Source organism: Rhinichthys klamathensis, unplaced genomic scaffold (genome assembly GCF_029890125.1).
Source record: "Rhinichthys klamathensis goyatoka isolate OS25496 unplaced genomic scaffold, OSU_Roscu_1.1 h1tg000060l_1, whole genome shotgun sequence".
In the NCBI taxonomy this organism is placed as follows: domain Eukaryota; kingdom Metazoa; phylum Chordata; class Actinopteri; order Cypriniformes; family Leuciscidae; genus Rhinichthys; species Rhinichthys klamathensis.
This window is the reverse complement of record NW_026606605.1, coordinates 1,569,963-1,592,859: the sequence shown is the minus strand read 5'-3', so window position 1 is coordinate 1,592,859 and position 22,897 is coordinate 1,569,963. Positions and strand designations below refer to the sequence as shown.

General features: G+C 37.9%; 1 protein-coding gene across 3 annotated transcripts in view; it reads left to right on the top strand.

The window, feature by feature from the left end:
* Positions 1–22,897, top strand: part of pum1 (pumilio RNA-binding family member 1) — a 39,524-nt gene that overhangs the window by 5,631 nt on the left and 10,996 nt on the right. The window contains exons 2-13 of one of the 3 annotated variants that reach the window (XM_056249529.1): positions 6,371–6,684; positions 12,834–12,902; positions 12,989–13,091; positions 13,171–13,358; positions 13,589–13,758; positions 16,870–17,113; positions 17,399–17,492; positions 17,975–18,076; positions 19,236–19,378; positions 20,083–20,221; positions 21,075–21,200; positions 22,241–22,531. In XM_056249529.1, the coding sequence (XP_056105504.1) occupies positions 6,382–6,684; positions 12,834–12,902; positions 12,989–13,091; positions 13,171–13,358; positions 13,589–13,758; positions 16,870–17,113; positions 17,399–17,492; positions 17,975–18,076; positions 19,236–19,378; positions 20,083–20,221; positions 21,075–21,200; positions 22,241–22,531 (1,972 nt within the window). In that variant the 5' untranslated portion in view covers positions 6,371–6,381. Of the gene's footprint in view, positions 1–6,370; positions 6,685–12,833; positions 12,903–12,985; positions 13,092–13,170; positions 13,359–13,588; positions 13,759–16,869; positions 17,114–17,383; positions 17,493–17,974; positions 18,077–19,235; positions 19,379–20,082; positions 20,222–21,074; positions 21,201–22,240; positions 22,532–22,897 lie in introns of all 3 variants that reach the window. The other 2 variants (XM_056249528.1, XM_056249526.1) reach the window with 2 other exon arrangements.

Below are 22,897 nucleotides of genomic sequence, written 5' to 3'. Positions count from 1 at the left end.
ATAATAATTTAGTTACTTTAGTTATTTTGTTGGATATTAGTAATACTAGTTATGTTTAAATGTGTTCCCCAGTACATTTTTGCCATGTTTTTTTTATTTATTTTTTACTTTTTTTATACCACAGCCCGGTGAACACTGAGACACCGCGCTCCCTCAGTGCGTGTGCACGCGCGCGTCTTTTGCATCAGTAAAATGCGATCGGTTAATTTGAGTGTCAAGTAGGGGTTGAACGACTTCAGATTTTTTGAAGTCGACTGTTATGACATCAAAGTCGACGTCGACGTGTTGCCATAGCTTCATCGCTATAATACGCTCTCACACGTTTATTTTTAGCATTGTTGGGAGAAGTCCAATTTACATATGTGGTTTCAACAACCAGATGCATTTACACTTATCCCGTTTCGTCTGTTAAGCGGCCCAGACCTCCTCCTGAAGCGGTTTGAGCGGTCGGATTTAAATCCGTCTCGAGTGCGTTTCGGAGGGCATTTACACCTGGTCTTTTCACGATCGGATATAGCTATCAGATCACAGAAACACATGAAGTGGCCTGGTGTAAACAGCCCGCAGTTACATCATCATTTAGGATGAAAAGAAAAGAAAAAAAGCTATAAATTCACATCTGTGCCTTAGTGATGCGCAGATCCAAGTAATACAAAATAATATTCCAATTAATTGCGGGTGAATTAGCTACATCATTAATATGTTTAAATAAAAAAAAAAAATGTTTTAATAAAGATACTGAACTCTCATTTCCGGTAAAACAGTGAGCGTGCGTCATGCTTTTACTTTCGTTTTCAACAATACCTAGTGTTAGGTTAGTAAAGTATTTACACACACTTGATGTACCAATGCTGCTTTCTTGCTGCAATGACCCTCTGGGCTCTTCATCTGTTGTCGTCTGCAACATGTTAGTATCAAAATTAGCGCAATCATAGTGTCACATGATCAACGCGACTAGTTGACGTCAAGCTTAAAGCGTCGCGGTATTTCATTAAGGTCGACTAATTGACTAGTCGGTTCAACCCCTGGTGTCAAGTTGTAATCACGTATCGAATCAAAGGAAGATTTTTAATTAGCTGCTTCAGTGGCCAATTGTTTAGAGTTAGAAATGTATAACTCACGCTGCATATTTAGTAATTTTGCCTCAGATACCAAGGCAACCGCTTGCATGTCATGCTGAATGTGATTTCGTGTTTAAAAAGTAACTATACATAAGAGACGGAACGATGCAGATAACTATACATCAGTGTTTCCCTTACCATTGTTTTGGGGGGGCGGCATAAATGACATAAAAGCAGATCATCACTCATTCAGCGCTGTGTTGTGGTTGTGCTGTGTCACGTGACAAGCAATGACGCGTCACCATGGAAACATTAAAGTGACAAGTTCTAAATAACGGTCGCCTTGAAAAACTCACGCTGGGGGGTCAGTTAGAATATTTTAAACATACGTGTGAAAGGGTTAAAGGGGCCGCAAACAAGATCGTTATATTTGCAGAAAATTTATCGATGGAAAGAATTGAACAATTATAGTGACATGTTTGGTAACGAAATAAACCAATTAAGAGCCATTTGTGTGGTGTGGCTTTTGTGTTCATGGTTAAGTGCTATTCTAATTTGCATTCCCGCAAATTAAACAAGCGTTCTAGCGTGAAAATCTCATTGAAAATTAATGACATCCGGCCACTTTGACGCTCTCGCCGGCGGCGGTGTGAACTAGGGATGTGCACGAATATTTGAATTTTCAAATATTCGATCTGTAATTATTATTCGAAAAATAAAATACTATTCGAATTTTATCGAATTTATGAAGCCGTAGCCTAAATGCTTTGCTGGCCGTAAATGCAGTGAATCCCTGATAAATCCCAAGCACTAACTCGCAGTTATAACTAAATCCTCTGGGTGGCGCGTGTTTAACAAGCTGTTTGTATTTGATCACATAATGTCGTCGTCGTCTGCCTCGCGAAGTTTGGAATTAGACTACTAGTTGAAAATTATGTTACTAAATGATCTTAGAGAAGGGAATTACTTTTGATCAAATGAATTAATTAATCTGAGTTATAATATCATCAACACAATGAGAAATCACATGAAATCCAAACAGCAGGCGACTGAGGAAAGACAGCTGTCCATCACTACGACTGCAGGTAAGCGCAGCTGTAGCGTGCGTGATCCGAGAGATGATACTAATCTAATAGCAAAAACATTCTTTTAGACATATACTTCCCTTAAGTTTCATTGAGAGAGACAGGTTTAAGAGCAGAAAACGCAAAGTGCTGTTAGAAACTTATAACACCGTGACCGTTTGTGTCTCTGAATCGTCTGTCAGTGCAGCGCGTTTTCTCACTCGAGCATAAATTGCTGGCGGCGCCCCTGCATGTGGACATTATTGTTTTTCTCAACATAAACGTGAAACAATATACACGATAATCATGCTGACTCGAGTGTGTGTGTACGTTCTGTTCGATATCTGGCGCAGTCTGCTACTCTGCTTTATTAGGCGTTTTTTTTCCGCTCGCGCGCTTGAGCTTAAATCCTTTTGTTATTTATATTTTGTTTACACATAGGCCAACTGTTTAATGTTTTCAACTAAAAGAAAACTAACATATATTGTAAGCTTGTTGTGTATTGCCTAATCGTAAACTTGTTAAGAAATGGTGACAAAAACTTTTTGAAAAATGTACTTAAAAAATAACGTCTTTTTCGTTAAATGTCATTTAAATAGGCTAAACGAATATTCGAATATTCGATTTCTATGAGGCTGAATATTCGAATGCATTATTTTTGAAAAATGCCCATCCCTAGTGTGAACGTGGTTATACCGCAGTCGCCCACTGCTGCTCCTTTCGCGTTGTGAATGCATATTTTATGATTAAAGTTAAGATAATGTTATTTAAAGTCCACCTCATTAGTCCCTGAGCTTGAACTTAGTATACAGTTATGTTTATTCACTTAAATTCACATTATCTTATTTCATTCTAATGAAATAGCCACAAATGCTGAATTACTACTCATACAGGTCACTTTATTTGACAAATTTATCTGTCTCTGAGACATGGTACTCGCTAGGGGTCGACCGATATGTGATTTTCAGGGCCGATACCGATTATTACAGGTCAAATAGACCGATAACCGATATTTTGAACCGATATATATATATATATATATATTATAGCTATGTCTGGCGTAAAACTGTAAATTAATGTCAAAATTAAGAATAACAAAGGGTTTTGACAAATACTTTCTTTAAATGATTTTAAACATATCTTTGAATCTGAGAACTGTTATTAATAATAATAATAATAATAACTTGTAAAAAGTGCAGGAGCACCCAGCAGCATTCTGTAAACATTTTGTAAAACTTAAAGACTCTATTTTAATTTTTAAATAAAATTTTAGTAAAGCATCAAAAAGCATTTCTAATGAATTAAAACTTATTCAATTTATTTACAGTTTAACAAAAATTTAATTTTTAGGGCCTTGTGAAAAAACGAACTTTTATTTTGACGGGTTGCCGTGGAGATCTTTGAGTTTCTGTGTGTTTATGATATGTCGATAACTTTTCTCAGTTGAAGCATTAAAAAGCTCATGAAGTGACTAAGCGGCTCTGGAGATGATGTTTATGCAATCATGTCCTCATATAATGATGCGGCTGAGGCTGAAAACAGCGCAAGCGCCACGCGTGCTCCAGTGTGTGTGTGGTAACTGAAATCACGCGTCTCTGCGCCATTCATTTAACGTTAGAGACACGCAGGATTCATATTTAAATAGTCTTTTTGCGGTTTGATTTGTACTGACCTGCTTTTTATTAATTCATCAAAAAGTTGACAAATTCCGTGATATTCCGCTTTATACAGTAAATTCCGTTTTTATGACTGGATTCCGCGACTCCGTCTGTTCTGCATCGCGGAAATCACAGGGCTCTATTATATTGAGGTATTTTGCAACTTCAGTGTAGTAATCTATTGATTCTTCAGCAAAGTCTGCTGCTGCCTTAACTTTGAGAGACAACTGAAGCGTGATCAGTGAAGCAGCTCTAGTCAGCGAGTGCTCTCTCGGTGTGAGAGTGCAACACTTTCAGTGCCTCAGCTTTCCGCGCTGATTGGCCGGACTTGTGACTCCCAACAAATCAGATGTGCGGGGACATTAGTCTAGTCTACAGAGTGGTGAGTTCCGACAAAGGTGGCTGCGTCAGAGCCAAATATAGCGCATTTCAAAATAAAATTATTTTATCGGCAAATCGGTTTTGAAAATGGCCGATACCGATAACCATAAAAATGCTTAATATTGGCGCCGATAATCGGTCGACCCCTAGTACTCGCAGTAACTCAAGAAAATGACTAACCGTTTTGAGCTGTATAACAATTAGTTTTCTGTCGATAAAAGTATCCAAACAGTTGCTCTCCTGTAAAAAAACCCCACATTTTTCACTGGAAATCAACGGTAGTGCGGATATGACATCATTGACAGGTGACCCAATGATACGGGCTGTTACACTGGTTAAAATAGCTGATTTAAGCGTTGGAATATTTTGGGATAATTTAAGTACACTAGTCAACAAAATATATAACATTGTTCTTGAGGGTTTTTAGTATTGTAATCCAAAAATCTTACATATTGTGCCTTTAAGTGTATTTTAAAAGTAAAACTTTTTATAACTTAAATTATTTTTACAAAATAATACTTTGTGTCAGTGAGTGTATTTCGGTAATTTGACAATTCTTAAAGTCCCTGTAAAGGCAATTTCAAAAAAAAAATCTAAACACATTATAAATGTTAGAAATGTATTGCTAAAACATATTACAAAGACTGTGAACTGTGAAGTACTGAATTGTGGAGTTAGACCGTTAAACAGTTTTTCACCATTGCTATTTTCCGGATTTTCTGGGCGGGGCTAAAACGGGGCTCGATGACGCACTGGAGCCCTTGAGCTCCTGGACACGCCCCTACTTGATGACGCACTGGAGCCGCTGAGGCTGGCCGCTCCTAACAATATAGAGCACATTCACATCAGTTTGCCGCTCAATCGCGAGTTACTGTCAGTAGTATTATTAGTAACACAGCATACAGATTGCTAGCTAGCTATGCCTTCGTCACGGAAATGCGTACTACCTGGATGCGATCACCGGATCACGTACAAAACAGATCGGTGTCCTTATTTAAATTTCCGAAAAACTATCACATCAAGAAGAAGTGGATTAATTTTGTGAAGAGCCACCTTGATGGAGAGCTGAGGATCACCGCCAATACCCGCCTCTGTAAGTGATCATTTTACACGGGATAGTTTTATAAACTTTCGTCGGAGACAACTGGGATTCACTGGTAATCCGCTGTTACTGGTGAATGGGGCCGAACCGACTATCTCCCGCCTCGGCCTTCATCCTCCTGTCGCGCCGACAACTGGTGCCATTCGGCAGTGCGTGCCCACCGTGCGAGCATCCATTCCGGCTGTAGAGTTGAGTGTGTGGCGACGGCAGCTTTACCGCGAGTGGGCGTGGCTTCAGCACAGCCAGCGGACACGCCCCCAGCGTTTGAGAGCAGAGAATACTGCTCATTTTTTCAAGATTTTGATAGCTTATTTAATGTACTTGCTGGCTTTTTTTATCATTCAAATTTGGCTGGGTGACTAATAACACATTTTTCTGTGGTGTGACAAACTCAAAACACATACTTAATTTTGACTTTACAGGGACTTTAAGTTTTTTTTCCACCCATGATATATTTTCATGTTTATGTGCCACTAATGTAATGAAGTATTTAAGTTCTGGGTATTAAAAGAGAACGTGTCAAGCTAGAATTGGACCTTTTCTCATCAGGAAAATTTGTTTCAGTGGAAATTCCTCCATAGTTTCGACTGTTGGCTTTCCCCAGCATTTCCAAAGTCGTTCTGTGTCAATGATATCAAATGGACTTTTGAATGAGAATGAAATGACTCAATTTGACAGACCCGCTCTGCTGGATTAACTAGAACAACAACTCTGCTTTCCCCACTGAGCCTCAACAAGTGTGTGTGATGTCGTAATGAGCTCTGACTATCACACCGATGGATTGAATTGACCTCATTCCAGCCCAGACCATGTGTGTCGTCTTTTCTGTTGCCTTATATTTTCACAATCTTGATTCAATTGAATCCGTATCAAATTTACTGTGCTGTTAATGTTTAACTCCATAGATGGTTGATTTCTTTAAAATAAGTAAAGTTGGTTTGATTTTTGTCATTTCTTGCCATATATTTTGTGAGCCTTCTCATCCTCAGCCTGCTTTGAGATACACAGCTGTGGTAATATATGGTAACTGAATGCACTTTAAGTGCAAAGCAATCCCTGATGCCTTAGGGGTTAATAGTGTTTTGTTTTGTTCTTGTGTTACAGTCTCTGGTGGAATGAGCGTAGCGTGTGTGTTGAAGAGGAAAGCTGTGCTCTGGCAGGATTCGTTCAGCCCCCACCTGAGACTGCCTCCCCCTGACAGGCCATTACCCAGCATGCCTGTGGTGCTGAGTGCTGCGGGCCACCCCCCCCAACCCGGCCCCTCTCCTCAGGCCCCTCCCCCTACGCAGGGAGCAGGGCGCTCTCAAGATGACGCCATGGTGGATTACTTCTTCCAGCGGCAACATGGCGACCAGCCCGGCTACAACAATTGCAAACACCGCTGGCCGACTGGTGACAACATTCATGCAGACAACCAGGTGAGAACTGTGTTATTGACTAGGTAGATGCTTTTTTTTTTAAAGAGGACCTATTTATAATATTTTACAAAGTCTTGATTTTGTTGTTAGGGTCCATGCTTTTTTGCTTGAAGGTGAAGACCCAACTATATGCATGTTTTGTAATATTCCCCTAACTGTTAAACATATTTGATTAGATTGTCCTGGATTTAATACAAGTAGAATGCTTTTTTAAGTTACCTCCCTTAATGACTTTCTTAGTAAGATTATGCCTGAAAAGATTTAGGATTTTTTATCATATGTTAATTTTAAAGATCTTGTATAATGACTTGCTGGTTTTGTTTGTTTGGTTTTTATTGTATTTATTAGGGCTGGGTAAAAAATATCGATTTCTCGATATTAATCGATTCTCATTTTTACGAACCGATATCGATTCTTAAATCTCAAGAATCGATTAGTCATCCTGTTTTCATTTGATGAATGAATGGAACATTGTAGCGCGCATCCCATCCAATAAATCGCAATAGTCTTTGTGCTTTGTTACTATTGATACTAAATAAAGTCTCAAATTTAAAATTACGTCCATTTTCTTACGAAATTCAAAAACATAAATACCGCTTTGGCGCCGTGAGATCGCTCTGGCTCAGCTCAGCTCAAGAGAAGCAGCAGCGCGGAGCGCACATGATCTCCTCTTCTGCCTTAATACCAGTTACAGCGCGAAATAAACATGAATGAACGTCTGAAAGTGTGTTAAAAGATAGAGTACAACTTATCGAAATCCGTATAATGTCACATGGAATCGCTCAATCAGTGTTTCAACCGTGGAAAGACGTCAGTAAAACAGCTTGTAAACAATGTCATGTAACGTCACATTTACCTCAGAAAAACCATATGTGACCATAAACTCGTTAGTCAGCTAGAAAAATTAACTCTAAAGAGGAGCATTTTGCTAAATATATGCACCATATTACATATTCATTATAACTTTTAATGTTCTTCGATATTTAATGCATGTTTGAATAAATCTGGCAAGTTTTTATGACAGCCACCATTTAAATGTTTATATCAGGGTGCCCGCGGGTCCTTAAAAAGTCTTAAAATGTCTTAAATAAAGTTTTCCTAATAAAAGGCCTTAAAAAGTATTAAAATGTCTTCAATTCAGATTCTATGGGTCTTAAATATTTCTGGTCACATTACCGCTAAAATTTCTCCAGTCTGACGGACCCAATGTCCGTCTAATAACCAGTGAAGCATCGATTCGTGAGAATGATTCTGATTTTATTAACGTTACATAAACAGTGATTGATAATGATAATGCAGGACTCGACAACGCTTGTCCGCCTGATGAGAACATCAACAAAAACAAAAATAACTAGGGAATGACTAAACCGAGAGAATGATTCTGATTTTATTACTTTTATTGTAAGTTGCGATCGATTGTGGATAATAAATGTATTAACGTTATTACTGACGGCAAGGTTGCGCTGTTGACGCTCCCGCAGCCTCTCGAGGAGAAATCTACACAAATGAGCGCAACACACACACTCATTTAACAACATACTGCCAATAATAAATCTAAATGTGGAGTTTTATATGTTTAACATGTTAAGCAAACTGAATTATTTTTCCTGAATACCATATCACGATTGAAAATGTGACATTGATTTCCTACAACAGTTCAATAAACAGTTAAAATTAAGTCACTTACATTTTAGATGCAATATTGGCTGTTTTTGTTCTGTTTCAGCAGCGAAAATAGTTCCAAACAAAAATCACAGCAGAACCACGGCGCATCTCACAGGAACACTCGACCTGTTTTCATTACTGAATGATTCAGCATTTTGATCGAATCGGTTGAGTCAAAGATTCAATGACCCATTCATAAACATCTGTCTCAATCTTGAATGAATCAACCGTTTAAACGAATCGTTTGAATGAATGAATGAATCAATGACTCACTCATTAAGACGGTCGCCTGCCGCCACCTACTGGCGGTTTAGTGTTATGTTTAAAAGTAGTATCATTCTTTCCAACGTTTCTTATTTGTATATTTAAATCAATTTCATAACATTATTTTATGCAATTGTAATTTTTCAGTGTAAATGATTTAATTTGATCAGCCCTACCTAGGGTAACAGCCCTATAGTGTCTTATTATTCTAAATAATTTAATTTATTGATCAAATTTAGGAATTTAAAATTGGCCCTTTAAAGGTGCAGACATTACAATATGCCGATTTAAATATCAAAGCTGATTGAACACTGAGAATATTGCTTCAGAATAAATTAACACACACAAAAAAAAAATCCGGACAAAGCAACTTTTTTTACTCGGACAAGTGAATTGTCAAAAGGACAAGCACATGAAAAGGCTTAATGTCGAGCCCTGTAATGTATTTCTGCAGCGCTGTTGAGACTCACGCTGCCTGTCTGTGTGAGAGATTTTAAAGTGAGAAATCAAAACTAATGTGCATAACAGCACATAAAAAAACTCAAAGAAGAAACATACTGAGGTAAAAATAAAAAATGTTGAGTTTTTTTATTTATAACATATGATATAGTTTTTTTTTTTTTGTTTTTTTTTTTTATCATAAGATATAGTTAAGTAACATGACAGGAGCTATTTTGCTGAATATTCTCACGATTGCAAATGTTACATTGATTTTAGTCCAATAAACAACTAGTTAATATTAAATTACTTCAATTGCTTAGGTTAAACATTAAATATTACATATACGTATGTAAAATAATGTGTATTTCCATCACAGGTTTGGTCTTAAATTTCATTCAAAGTGGCATTAAAAAGGTCTTAAAAAGTCTTAAATTTAACTTGTTTATATCTGTAGACACCCTGTATATTTCATACAACTTTATTATTATAAAAATAAATAAAAGTGTTATTTAAGTGTTTGTATAGCTACAAATCAGTTAATTTTTACCTTCAATATTATAGTAGGCTAATGAAGCCTAGTAGGCTACAACTGACTCCCATAGTTTACAGCATTAGTTAAAACCTCTTAACCTGCATTAACCCTTACATTTGCCATTGCATGTTTAAAACAATAATATCTTAGTAAAAACCTAAAGTAATATTGCCAAACTATATATCATTTGAAAGCTTAAAATCTCTAGTTTTCATATTTGGTGGCTGTTATCTAAAATATATTACAGAGGAGCAGAAATTTATCAATTTGCAACAAGAATATTTCATATTCATTAGGAGTATTTAGGCCTTTATTTTGAAATAACAATAAACATGAAAAATCATGAAAGATTGGTAGAAACCTCAGTTTGTTTTCATGCCATGAGTTCAAAAGATAACACCAATTCCATTTTATGAGAAAAAAAGGTCTGAAAATGTTTTAAATATAAAGAAAAATGTATGGATTCTCGATTTGTAATGCGGCTGCGAGCTATAACGCTATAACGTAGTCTTTATGCATTTATTAGAGGTTTAATTCAAATCAAATACTGCCAAACCACCCATACTACTTCTGAATAGGATGTCTACTTCATAAATTGTATGAAAATTATGGAAATACATGGTTCAGATCACTCAAAACATATGAAAATGGAGGCGCCCTTATATGGGCAGTAATGGAGTCTGGTGTTCACCTAGTGAAAAAGTTGGGTACTGCGCCCGAATAAAATCTTACTGAAAGCTCATTTTTTGAGATATCAACCTAAAATTTGGAATACAACTTGTTCAGATATTTGACTTTAATTTTCTTGCAGTTTTAGAGTAAAATATATTTTGTAATATATATATTTTATATAAAATATTAATCATTATATTTTTACATTACACAATTTCATAAACTCAAACTTATATAACTTTTTTTCTGTTTCATTTTTTACAATTTCTAGACTTCTACAATAATCTGGAAAATGTCTTCTTTAAAACAAGACCAGCCATAGGTCTATATTCCAAAGCATTCCTGAATTACAACCATTTAAGTTTGGATAGTGATTTTTATGTCTATGCAAAAAAAGGGGGGGTGCCAGTTAACAGGTTAAGAGATTTGTTTTCCTTGAGAAAATTTGATACCGGATACCTGATATCCAAAATAATCAATATTGAATCGAATGGGAATCGAATCGAATTGCAAGCTTGTGAATCGAAATCGAATCGAATTGTGAAATTTGTGTCAATACCCAGCCCTAGTATTTATATGATATTTGTATTTTTGTAATTTAATTTTTCCCATAAATAGCCTTGGATGCTGACATGGCACTAAATTAAACAATCTGAATCTGTTGTTAGGGTCTACTAGAATAAAAAAAATCCCGTATTCCCCATTGTTGCAGCTCCTCTCTTCCCAGTCACTCTCTGTTTAGTTCCTGTCTCTATGAAGCCCCTCCTTCTTAAAAGCACAATTAGCTCTGATTGGTCGGCTGGACCAGTGTTTTGTGATTGGTCGACTGTTCGAGTGTGTTTGGGAAATGTCCCGCCCCTTAACATAACCCCCAGTTTAAACGCGCTACTAACTCGCTCAATCAGCCCCCACCCCTTTATTTTGCCATGTGCTTTGATTGGACGCCTGGAACAATCAGAATCGGCTAGAATTATTTAAATGAGGAATATTGTGATTTCCGGATGAAAACTCAAAACTACAATGGAGGCGTTTCTGGCATAGATATATTTACATAGATGCTGCTTTAACGGCCGTTTCTATGGGACGCCGCCATATTAGAATGGTATAACAAGATGAAGGCGGCAGCTAACGAAACATTAAAAAGTTACCATAGAAAAAGAAAAAAACCCTCAGTTGATACATTATAAAAACACAAGCCGACACATTCTCACCTGTGAAAGGATATCCCATTTCTTCGGGAATTTAAATCTCAGTGGTTTCACAACCAGAAGCTGCGCAATGTTGTGGCATCATTGATTCTTGCTGTGAGTGAAACGCGCTGACTGTTCCAAGATGGCGCATGTGTGTGGCATCTACGTATACATATCTACTGTTTCAGGGAGTTCAGAAACAGTGACACTGATATAGAGAATAACTCCCGCTGGAGGGACTTTGTAACTTTGCAGAGCTTCTTCATTTTCAAACAGCAACATTACACACTTAAAGGGATACTTCACCTCTGGAAATATGAATGTGTATTTAAAATGGGTCATTTATGTAGAAGAAATGTGAAATTATTTTTGAATTTGGAGCTTTCTAAACTGAGAAAAGCCAGAAAATGTATTTTTGGCTTATGTGGATGAAAGACAATAACTCCCAGAATGCACTTGCTTCGCTGCCCTAGGAGGCCACGCCTACCGGTAACAGAGCGCAGATGTTAAACAACAAGTCTAGGCTACTAGTGAGTCTCCGTGATGAGTCTGCCCGGGTTTTTCGAGATCGCCCATAATGTCCGGGATTCAGCTTTTGCGTTCTACAGTCGCCATTCATCATGTTTACTGTGGCGAGCAGGACGAGTGAGGGCCGCGGGAGAACGGCGCGAGGCCGGTGGCGTGATTACCGATGAGCGACACCTGTGAGACGCACCGGTCTCGTATCTCTCACGGAGGAGCGGGAATTTTCTTAGCAATGTTAAAACGCACATCAACCGATCACTTGTTTAGCGTTCATGTAAACACTACATTCAGATTCACCAATCGGAATGAATTCAGTTAGATTGAAACAAAAGGTGTGCATGTAAACAATGAATGGCGACTGCAGAAAGCAAAAGCTGAATCCCGGACATCGACGGCCGGACATGTCCGGGAAAAAGAGGATGGTGACCCCTACTACTCAGCTTTCTCCACAGAACAAGAGCCTGCTAGCTTAGCTTCCAAACAAAGATGGCTGACACTATGTGTACATTCTGTGAGTGAGATCCCTCTATGGGCGGGTTGAGAACATGCGGGACAGCCCCTACTACTGGCTCTAGTCTTTAGCCTCTGGCCATAAAATCCTCCGATGACGCAAAATGACGATTTTTGCGTCATCGGAGGATTTTTTCCAGACAAAAAATACATAAATCTCTCGTCTCAGGGGGATATGAGGGTGGAAAGCACGGTAATTTGAAAATACTACAGGTTTTCTACTAATACAAAGCTTAATGCTAAATCCTGAAGTATCCCTTTAAGAAAGGCGAACATGCAAAAAACATAATAGGTCCTCTTTAATTGTATAAAATTGAATCTTATAATAATTGTGTAATTTTTTCACACAGGTACGATCAATGGATGAGCTTAACCATGACTTCCAGGCACTTGCGCTGGAGGGCCGAGCCATGGGAGAGGTGAGAGTCCTCACCTTCCTCATCATCATCTTAATACTTCATATGTAATAATGTTTTTAATGCCTGATGTTCCCGCTCTGCAGCAGCTCCTAACTGGGAAGAAGTTCTGGGAAACTGATGATTCAGGGAAAGATGGACCAAAAGGGATCTTTCTGGACCAGTGGAGAGACAGTGCTTGGGGAACCTCTGGTATGTGTGTGTGCAGATGGCATGGTTGTATTTTACATATTTAGGTTTTTTCTTTCTAATGTCCCTTTTTTTCCTGTAGATCACTCAGTATCCCAGCCAATCATGGTGCAGCGCCGACCAGGTCCGAGTTTCCATCCCGTGGGAGAGGCGGGATCTGTGCTGTCGCCCCGTTCTGAGAGCGGTGGATTAGGCGTGTCCATGGTGGAGTATGTTCTTAGCTCCTCCCCTGCTGAGAAAATGGACTCGTGTTTGCGCAAAGGAGCATTTGTGAGTCTTGATTATTAATCTTGTATCATCAAAACATTTTTTGTTTTTATTAAGTTTAGAAATAGTTCACACAAAGCTGAAAATTCATTATTTTGTGACCCTCGTGTTTTCCAAAGTCATGGTTTTGGAAGGACATGAGGGCGAGCAGATAAAGACAGAATTTTTGGATGAACTGTTCCTTTAGCACCTGATTGTCATTTTTTACTTCAATTTCATTCTGTTTCTTTTAGGGTCCAAGAGACTCGGAGGCTGATGACCCTGAGAAAAGGGTGGAACAAAAACCCAAAACAACATTTGATCCGGAGCGGAAGGAACTGAAAGAGACAGAGCCAGATGTTTTGGATAACCCCAATGGACTGCCCAATCAGAATGGACTTGATGTGGATGTTAAGGATTTTAGGTATGCACCATCAAAAAAGTATAATAAATGAACTACTGCTCAATTTTTAAAATAGGGCTGTCACTTTACTTTCGAAAATCGATGGCACAATCGATAGGGCCAACCAACACAAGTATCGAAAACGAAAATAGGGAATTGATTTTAATGGCCTTTTTCTTTTTTTTACCAAAAATGTTTTAGGTGGACGGATCAATACAGCACACAGAACATGTAGGATGTTGGAAAATAACAATGTCTTTTCTGTTAACCAAGTGCTTTTGTAATATTCGCTATTACTTCAATGCAAGTGAACAAGCGCGCCGTTATTTGTTGCGTAGTGACGTGTATGTGTGTTCAAGTAAGCCAGAAATGCGCAGATTCTGTGCAATACACTGTATTTAATATATCATGAGGACTCACGAGTTGCGTATTTGCGCTAAACCCGCGTAGATTTGGCTTACACGAACTTCCCCAGCAAAGATAGTGAGTAAACATAGAAACGCCAAATTGGCTCGTGCTTTGACAGCGTTACCATTTTTACCATTGTGCACGAAACTTCACGCCAATAAATCATCAGAAATATTGCTGACTCTTTACGCTCGTCCTAATGCCTGTTGTCCGTGGATTTGGTGTTGAAAATGGAAACATCTTTAGACATAGTAAATCGATTTTACTATTGATTCAATGAACACTTAAGTCTCGAAAATCGAACAGGATTTTTTCACAAAAGTGACAGCCCTAGTTTAAAAAAAAGATTGTTTTTATTCCGCAAGAATGCATCAAATTGATCAAATGTGACAGTTAGAGCCCGACCGATATGGATTTTTGGGGGCCGATGCCGATACCAATATTAGGGAGTAAAAAAAGCCTGATACCGATATATCGGCCGATATTATTTATGTGTATATTATAATACAGTAGCAATATTATTTATGTGTATTATAGTACAGTATACCAGTCAAAAGTTTGGACACTTTCCTATTGGTGTGTACAAACTTTTGATGGGTACTTTACACAGTAGCTATAAACAGAATAAATATATTTTATAAACACGTTTTGCAATGATCACTCAAATGTGGTAATCAAACACTTGTGTGACACAGATATGTAATGGAGGCAGGGGGAATGATGGAATGAGAATTATACAGCTGAGCTGTAACCAAACTAGTTTGCATTGCATATTATATTATATTCTAAATACTGTTGCATGATCTTCACTAACGACTTTGTCTTTTAATTTAGTCATAACTTGTATCAATAAATATATAAAAAGTGTCACTGACAAAACCTTATTATCTTCTATTTTTACTCTTAATTCCTCTAATCTCTACCAGTGGAGGAAGAACTCAAGATCTTTTTACTAAAGTAAAATTAATAATATCATAATGAAAACGTTTTTAATTACATATGTACAGTACTTTTATACTATTTTAAATAATTAGTAAGCAAAATGTACTAAACGTGAAACTAGGCTACTCTTAATGCAAAATGGCCCTATATAAAGTGTTATAATTATATACATTTTTAGAATATTGCTTGATGTTGTAACGTAGCGTTATCAGGCAGAATGAGCTTTAACACGGTGTCTACACGGCGGTTACTGCTCGCGTCGCAACAGCTGTTTACCCTAGACAAAGCAGAATCAGTTTACTGTCGGAGATCGCTCGCGCCACGCATTTTAATCAATGTTTCATCAACCAATTGCCTTAATAAATAAGAAGTAGGCCTAAATATAGCAGACAATATAATCAGGACTTCTCAGCTGCGCGCTTGCAATAGTCACAAGCTCACACAATAGTGACAGAGGCTTGTAGCAGAGAAATCAATTCTGTGAATTACACTGCGCAAATCACAAGTAGGCTACTACCCACCGGATGAAGAAGGGTTGGCTCTCAGTCTCCACAGGCTACATAAAATATTCATTTTTATTTTATTTTTCCTGTTTGCATTTATGAGGAAAAAACAATGTTACAGACGCGACAGTTCAGCACTACGGACGTGAGCACTCTGAAAGCGGCACTAATGCTTTGAAACTTTCACATAGACATCAAACAGAAAGCACAAAACCTTTCGTTTCAAAGTGAATTTCGTTTTGTATTAATTGTATCTTAATTTTAATCAATGTTTCATCAGCCATTTGCCTGGATTTAATTTATAAGAAGTAAATTTAGCAGACGATAGATAATCTCGACACGGAGGCGCCTGCCAGGAGCTCGTCTCATGAACCGAAACTCAGCGTATAGACCTGAGAATTGAAATATATCTATATTGAAATGTCTACTTTTAAACAGAACGAAAGACAGACAGACTCATGTAATCGTATGAAATGTGCATTTCTCTCTGGCGCGCGTTCACTGAAGATCGCGAGTCAGCATCGTCAACTTCATCTAATTGGCTTACACTGACGGAAAACACTTGTTTATTAATAAACAATTAAAATGTCTCCTTTCTATTTGTTGTATTCATAATCATTACTTTTGCCAGTTCTTGTGACAGCTTTTAGGTGCTTTATTGGCAGCGCCACCCTTACATGAATCACCGCACCCGCATTTTTTTAAAATATTCATTTATCGGCCATTATAAATGCCGATACCGATAGTTAGGAAAATGCCTAAAATCGGCCGATAATATCGGCCCGCCGATATATCGGTCGGGCTCTAGTAAAGATATTGGTAATGTTACAAATGGTTAAAGTGATTTCTGAAGGAACATGTTATGCTGAAAACTGGAGTTATGGTGCTGAAAATTCAGCTTTGATCTCAAGAATAAATTACATTTTAAAATATATTCAAGTAGAAAAGTTGTAAAAAAAAATGTATTGGATTTTTGAAGGTAATGTTTATCCTCCCTCAGTTCGCTTTGTGGGGCTTTCCATATGTATTGTGGAAGAAATGTAATATGTTCTTCAGTTGGCATTTAATTAGATTTATAGAATCTTAGAAATATTATGGTAATTAGATTAATGTAGTGTATATAAATATCCTTATGAATATATGTATGTGTATGTCCTTGTATTGTCCAATTGTTACATGTTTGTCTCTTATTCACTATTAGAAAATTGTTTGCCACCACAGTATACTTTCAGTATTTCTAAAATGTAATAAATGCATAACACTCTTGTTTCTTCCTCAGTCGTACTCCTGGTAACTGCCCTCCGACTGGTCCAGAGCTGGAATTGGGTGGACCAGAAATGGTTGGAGGTGCAGGGCCAAAACCACCAGAGGAGTTTTCAAATGTTGAAACCCAAAATGTGACCCTGGACCCCATGGAATCGGTTTCTATGGAGACTTTGCAGTTTGATTACACTGGAGGCCAGCTGCCTCTCGACTCCACAGCTGCTACCGTCAGCCTGTTCGACTACAACTCCCCTCAACAGGTGAATATCTGATGCTGCTAGCACTTTCAACTCTCAAGACTGTAATTAGTAGAGTAGAATAATAATAATGTGTGCATTTATAAATATTTGTGTTGTTACTATCAAAGGCTAACTTTGAAAAACCTTTGTTTGAAGTAATGTGCCACAATACAGTTTAGCTTCTTTGGAAGTTATTCTGGAAAAGTAATTATTAGTCACATTTGCATATGCTTCTGAAGCCTTTGCATATATGACTATAAACAAATGCAAATGTTTAATGTCTGATAAAAGCTTCATGTATTGCAGCTGTTCCAGAGGCCCAGCGCTCTGGCAGTGCAGCAGCTCACGGCGGCCCAGCAGCAGCAGTACGCGCTCGCCGCAGCTCAACAGCAACACATCGGTGAGTTTCACCGTAGTTCTGAGTGTCCAGATGACTTAAAGGTGCAGTGAGCAATTTTTGAGGAGCACTGTTGACGTTTGAAATCAACCCTACCCAAAAGAAACACACCCCTCCCTTAATTGCTCCGACCATAAAATAACAAACACGCTAACAACTAGCAGCTGGCATATCATGAACCAGCTGTGATTTAACAACAACAGCATATCTTGGTTCTGTGAAAAAACAATATTACTTGTGTATCAAGCTGATAAACCAACCTCTGCATGTTTTTTTCCCCCTCCTATTCACACAGCTATGCACAAACACATTTTTTTTTTCAGCACACACACAGACACACAATCTTGCAAATATTCACAAAATTGTTTGTTTGGGTGTTGATTTAAATTTTCAACAGCGTTTCTCATAAATCACTTACTGCACTTTTAATGGACAAAAGTTTCAGGTGATTTATTTAACTTGGTGTCTCATTGGTTGTGCGTTAGGTTTGGCCCAAGCTGCATTCGTACAGAACCCGTACATCATTAGCACTGCTCCTCCCGGCACTGATCCGTACGCCGCCGGCCTCGCTGCTGCCGCCACTCTAGGTGAGAGATCATGCTTACCATTTAAGATGGATATGTGTCATGTTGGTTATTATTATTAAAGTTTAAAATGACTATGTAAATATAAAGTATGTTGATGAGTCCAGTCGGCATCACTTTGGGGTTCTGATCACTGACTACATTATTCTATTGGAGTGCTGCTTCTTCCCAAATAAATAAATACATAGATATATTACAACATGGAAAATAATTAGCCTAGCAACATGAAACAACACTATCAATATTAACTTATATTCTACAATTGACCAACTAGAATTAATTGTTCTAGAGGGCTGTGTAATATTTCACTGTCCGGTCTGAAAAGGTTTGGGGTCTTTCAAAATTTAATTTAATTTTTTTTCTCTTATGCTCACCAAGGCTGGATTTATTTCTTTAAAATAACTATTTCCCATTTAAATATATTTAAAAAAGGGATTTATTCCTGTGATCAAAGCTGCAATTTCAGCATCATTACTTCAGTCTTCAGTGTCACATGATCCTTTAGAAATCATTCTAATATGATGATTTGCTGCTCAAGAAACATTTATTATCAATGTTGACAGCAGTTGTGCTGCTTAACATTTAAATCTTTTGATAAATAGAAATATCAAAAGAACAGCATTTATTTGAAATATAATTCTTTTGATCAATGTGATGCATCTTTGTGGAATAAAGATATTGATTTTTTTTAAAGAATAATACTGACCCCAAACCTTTTAATGCACATTAAATGTGGACTCACCCAATCTTCAATATGCAAATATACAAATGCGTTGAATGTGGCATAATAATGAAAGTGTCAATGTGCGGCAGGTTTCTTTGTACTTGAACGTTGACAGTATTTGAATGCCATACTCGCTGTGGCAGGAGCAGTCTGTTGCTCACAGTCTGGAGTGGATAAGAAGTGTTGCTCATGATGGCTGATAGTTTGGACGGCGTCCTCCAGAGGATTGAGATTTAGCTCTAGGATTGAGGCAGTCTGCTTGACTAAGCCACGCACACAAACACACACACCTGCTTTGATGCTCCTAAAGCAGAGTACAAAGGCAGAGGAAATGGCTGCCGACTCTCGAGTCCCGTTTAAATCAAAGCCCCTGAGCCTCCTCTGAAAACAGTGTGCTTTGGCCCTTCATCTGAGCGATGACGTGTGTGTGTCTTTCAGGTCCAGCGGTAATGCCCCCTCAGTACTATGGTGTGACTCCATGGGGTGTGTATCCTGCCAACCTATTCCAGCAGCAAGCCGCCACCCCCTCCAACTCGGCCAACCAGCAGTCAGCGGCACAGAACCAACAGAACCAACAACAGGTAAGAGTTTAGCCAACCAGAGCACTTGAACTGGATAAATCGAGAATCACAATTTAAAATGTTTCTCCTATTATTCAGAACTGACGACTAAACAAAATAACATGTAATTTACTAGAGCTTCTGAAAGTGTTAATTGCTGCAGTCTATTTAAAAATATTTAATTAAATATTTGAATGAATGATTCATTGGAGTCCATCATACAGAGTTGTTTCATTACTGGATGAATCATCATTTTTGAGCGAATGTCTTGAATGAGTGAATCAATGCCAATTCATTCAGTCACTTGTCGCCACCTACTGGTGTAATGATGTAATTGATACAATCTTTATTCGAAGCATCAAGTTACTTTTAAAAAGTGATTTACTCTAATTTGATCGCCGCTGTAGACATTGGTGTTTATATCCGAACTATAAACTTTTATCCCAGTTCTTCAGTGAATTATTGAATTAGCATAGAAATAATGACACTGTGTGGTTGAAAAGACTGTTTATGAAGCTGTTTCATATCTATACATGATAACCGCTCTCTCTGGGTCAGAACACAGATCTGTGATCATACTTGTCAAAGGTTTAATAGACAAAGGTGAATCGTTGTCATTTAGGAATAAGAACGCGCGAGTGTTTGAGTTGTGTTTGCGATGTTAAGAAGTCGCAACACAAATACATTCAACTCATCAGCCAATCTTTGCCTTTTGTTTGCCCCAGGTGATGCGTGCAGGTGGAAACCAACGACCTCTGACTCCCAGTCAAGGACAGCAGGGTCAGCAGACAGAGCAGCTCGTAGCAGCCGCAGCTGTGAACTCAGCCTTGGCTTTTGGACAGGGTCTGGCAGCAGGCGTACCCGGTAAGGGACTTGATACGTCTTTTAAAGAGGTGTTCACACTGACAGTGATTTTTTTTTTTAGACAATGCACTGGAAAGAAAGTTGTGATTTGAGGTGACTGATGCGGTTGCCATTGTAACAAAATTGAGTAATGTTTAACCTTATGCAAATGGACAATACCAGGATCCTGATAATCATAGAAAACCAAGAAATACCAGGAAATTTAAAAAAAAAAAAAAAGTAATGGAAAGAAGGATTCGAATATTTTTTTTAATTTTTTTTTAGCAGAAGCAATCTCTGGCATTAACAGTAAAAGGGACTGTAAAGAGATTAAAAAAAACATTTCTATTTCAAATAAATGTTCTTTTGAACTTTCTATTCATCAAAGATTCCTGAAAAATGTATCAGTTTCACACACACACAAAAGAAATGCAGCACAAATGTTTTAATTTGAAATGTGCTAATTTGCTAATAGTGCTAATAAGAAATGTTTGTTGAGCAGCAAATCATCATATTAGAATGATTTCTGAAGGATCATGTGACACTGAAGACTGGAGTAATGATGCTGAAAATCCAGCTTTGTCATCACATTAAAAATCGTACCAGCCCCAAAATTTGAATGTAGAAAGTGATTTGTTAAAATAAGATATTTAATTTGCTAAAGATGGCTAAAATCCTTAAACTAATCACTGATGACTGGGAAAAGTCATGGGAATGTCAGTTGAAATCTTAGTGGATACAACAGTCTTGTTGGGACACCAACTATCAACCAACAGTACAGCGACTTGTCAGTCTTCAGCAGTTTAATCACTGTTAGTGTGAACAAGTCACAGTTAGCACAGTGTCTGATTAAGATGTGTCTGTGGTATTCCAGGTTATCCTATGTTGGCTCCGGCTGCGTATTATGACCAGACAGGAGCACTTGTGGTGAATACCGGTGGTCGTGGAGGACCAGTTCGACTTATGGCCCCTGCATCGGTTATCATCAGCCCATCAGCAGGTACGTGTTTGAAAATGACAAATCAAGCTTACACAGTCGACAGACCACCATTAAACACTCTCCGAATCTTGTCTTGTGTTTGAGTATCTCGTTCTGATCCAGAAAGGGGATCGTGCTTGTGCGGTAGTAGCGCCAAGACTCTGGGATAGCTTACCTTACATGTTAGGGTTTTTAAAGTACAACTTAAGACACGTGTTTGCCATGGCATATTCTTCTTTTTGATGATAATTTTTATTATTGTTTTTATTCTATTACTATTGTACTATTTTGTCTATTTTATGGAGATGATGTAAAGTACATTGGTCATCAACATGTGTTGTTTTAATAGTAATATACAAATAAAAGTGACTTCACATTGATTTCACAGTGGCCGCTTCTGCCAGACCTTGTATTTTGTATTAAAACCTTATGGATTTAAAGTAGGGATGCACCGATATGAAAATTTTGGCCGATACCGATAATTCTTTATATTTGAAAGCCGATAACCGATATATTGGCCGATAAATCTAAATCCATATTTTTATGTCATTTTTGAGAGACTGATTACAAAAAGAAAAGTTTCACCATTAAAATCCATGTCCCAAGCACACAATTATAATTTTATGTAGCCGATATGACAGACTTAAGTGTTGCGGGGAACTGTATTTTTACTTTTTTGAAGGGATTCCAATCATATTTCAAGCAATTCAAAACCATCTTGGTGAACAGTGAGCGTCCAGCTGAGGGAAATAATGCATTATTTATCGGCTTTAAGAAATTTTCTCATCTGACCGACAACAATAACATTAAAAATGAACCGATATCGGCTGATACCGATATATCGTGCATCCCTAATTTAAAGGAATAGTTCGCCCAAAAATGAAAATTCTGTCTTTATTTACTTATCCTTAAATTGTTCTAAATCCATAAGCCTTTTTTCATATTTGGAACACAAATTGAGATATTTTTAATATTCTCTCATCATTTTGTGATCAATCAACATTTTCAAGCTTCAAAAGTACATAAAGACATTGTATAATGAATCCGTTCTGATTTCCCAGTGGCCGCTGCTGCTGCCTCGGCAGGCGGGGGTAATGGCGGTCTCGGTGGCGGAGCAAGCGGGCCGTTTCGTGCGTTGAGTTCTCAGCAGGGTCCCGGACAGCAAGGGAGCGGGGCGTTGGGAGGAAGCTCTTTTTACGGGAGTGGATCCCCAAGCTCCTCCTCACAGAGCTCCTCACTATTTTCACAAGGCTCTGCCCAACCGGGAAACACCTCACTTGGATTCAATGCCAACCCGTCGTCTTCTCTGGGAGCCACGCTTGGAGCAGCACTCGGGGGTTTTGGGACAGCAGGTATGTTATCTCAAGTTTCAAATATATGTTTAGTAGGTTATCTCATGTTTCGTTATGTTGAAAATAAAAATCGCTATAATATTGCTAGAGGGTTATTCCTCCTAGCGGCAAATCTACTTTTAAGTCAAGATAAAATTAGAAATTACCCTAAAATGTCCCTGTCTAAATTATATATATATATGTACATCACGTCTGGACGAGTTGACGCTAATTGCCTAAAGTCCAGAAAGAGCCAGTCTGAAGATTTTGGGCAGTCACAGTTGACCAATTTCGCAGAAAATCACATAGTATATGATGGCCACCGACACTTTTTTTTTTTTTTTTAGCTTCAGACTATGAATCCATCCAGTCAGAGGATATTGATTT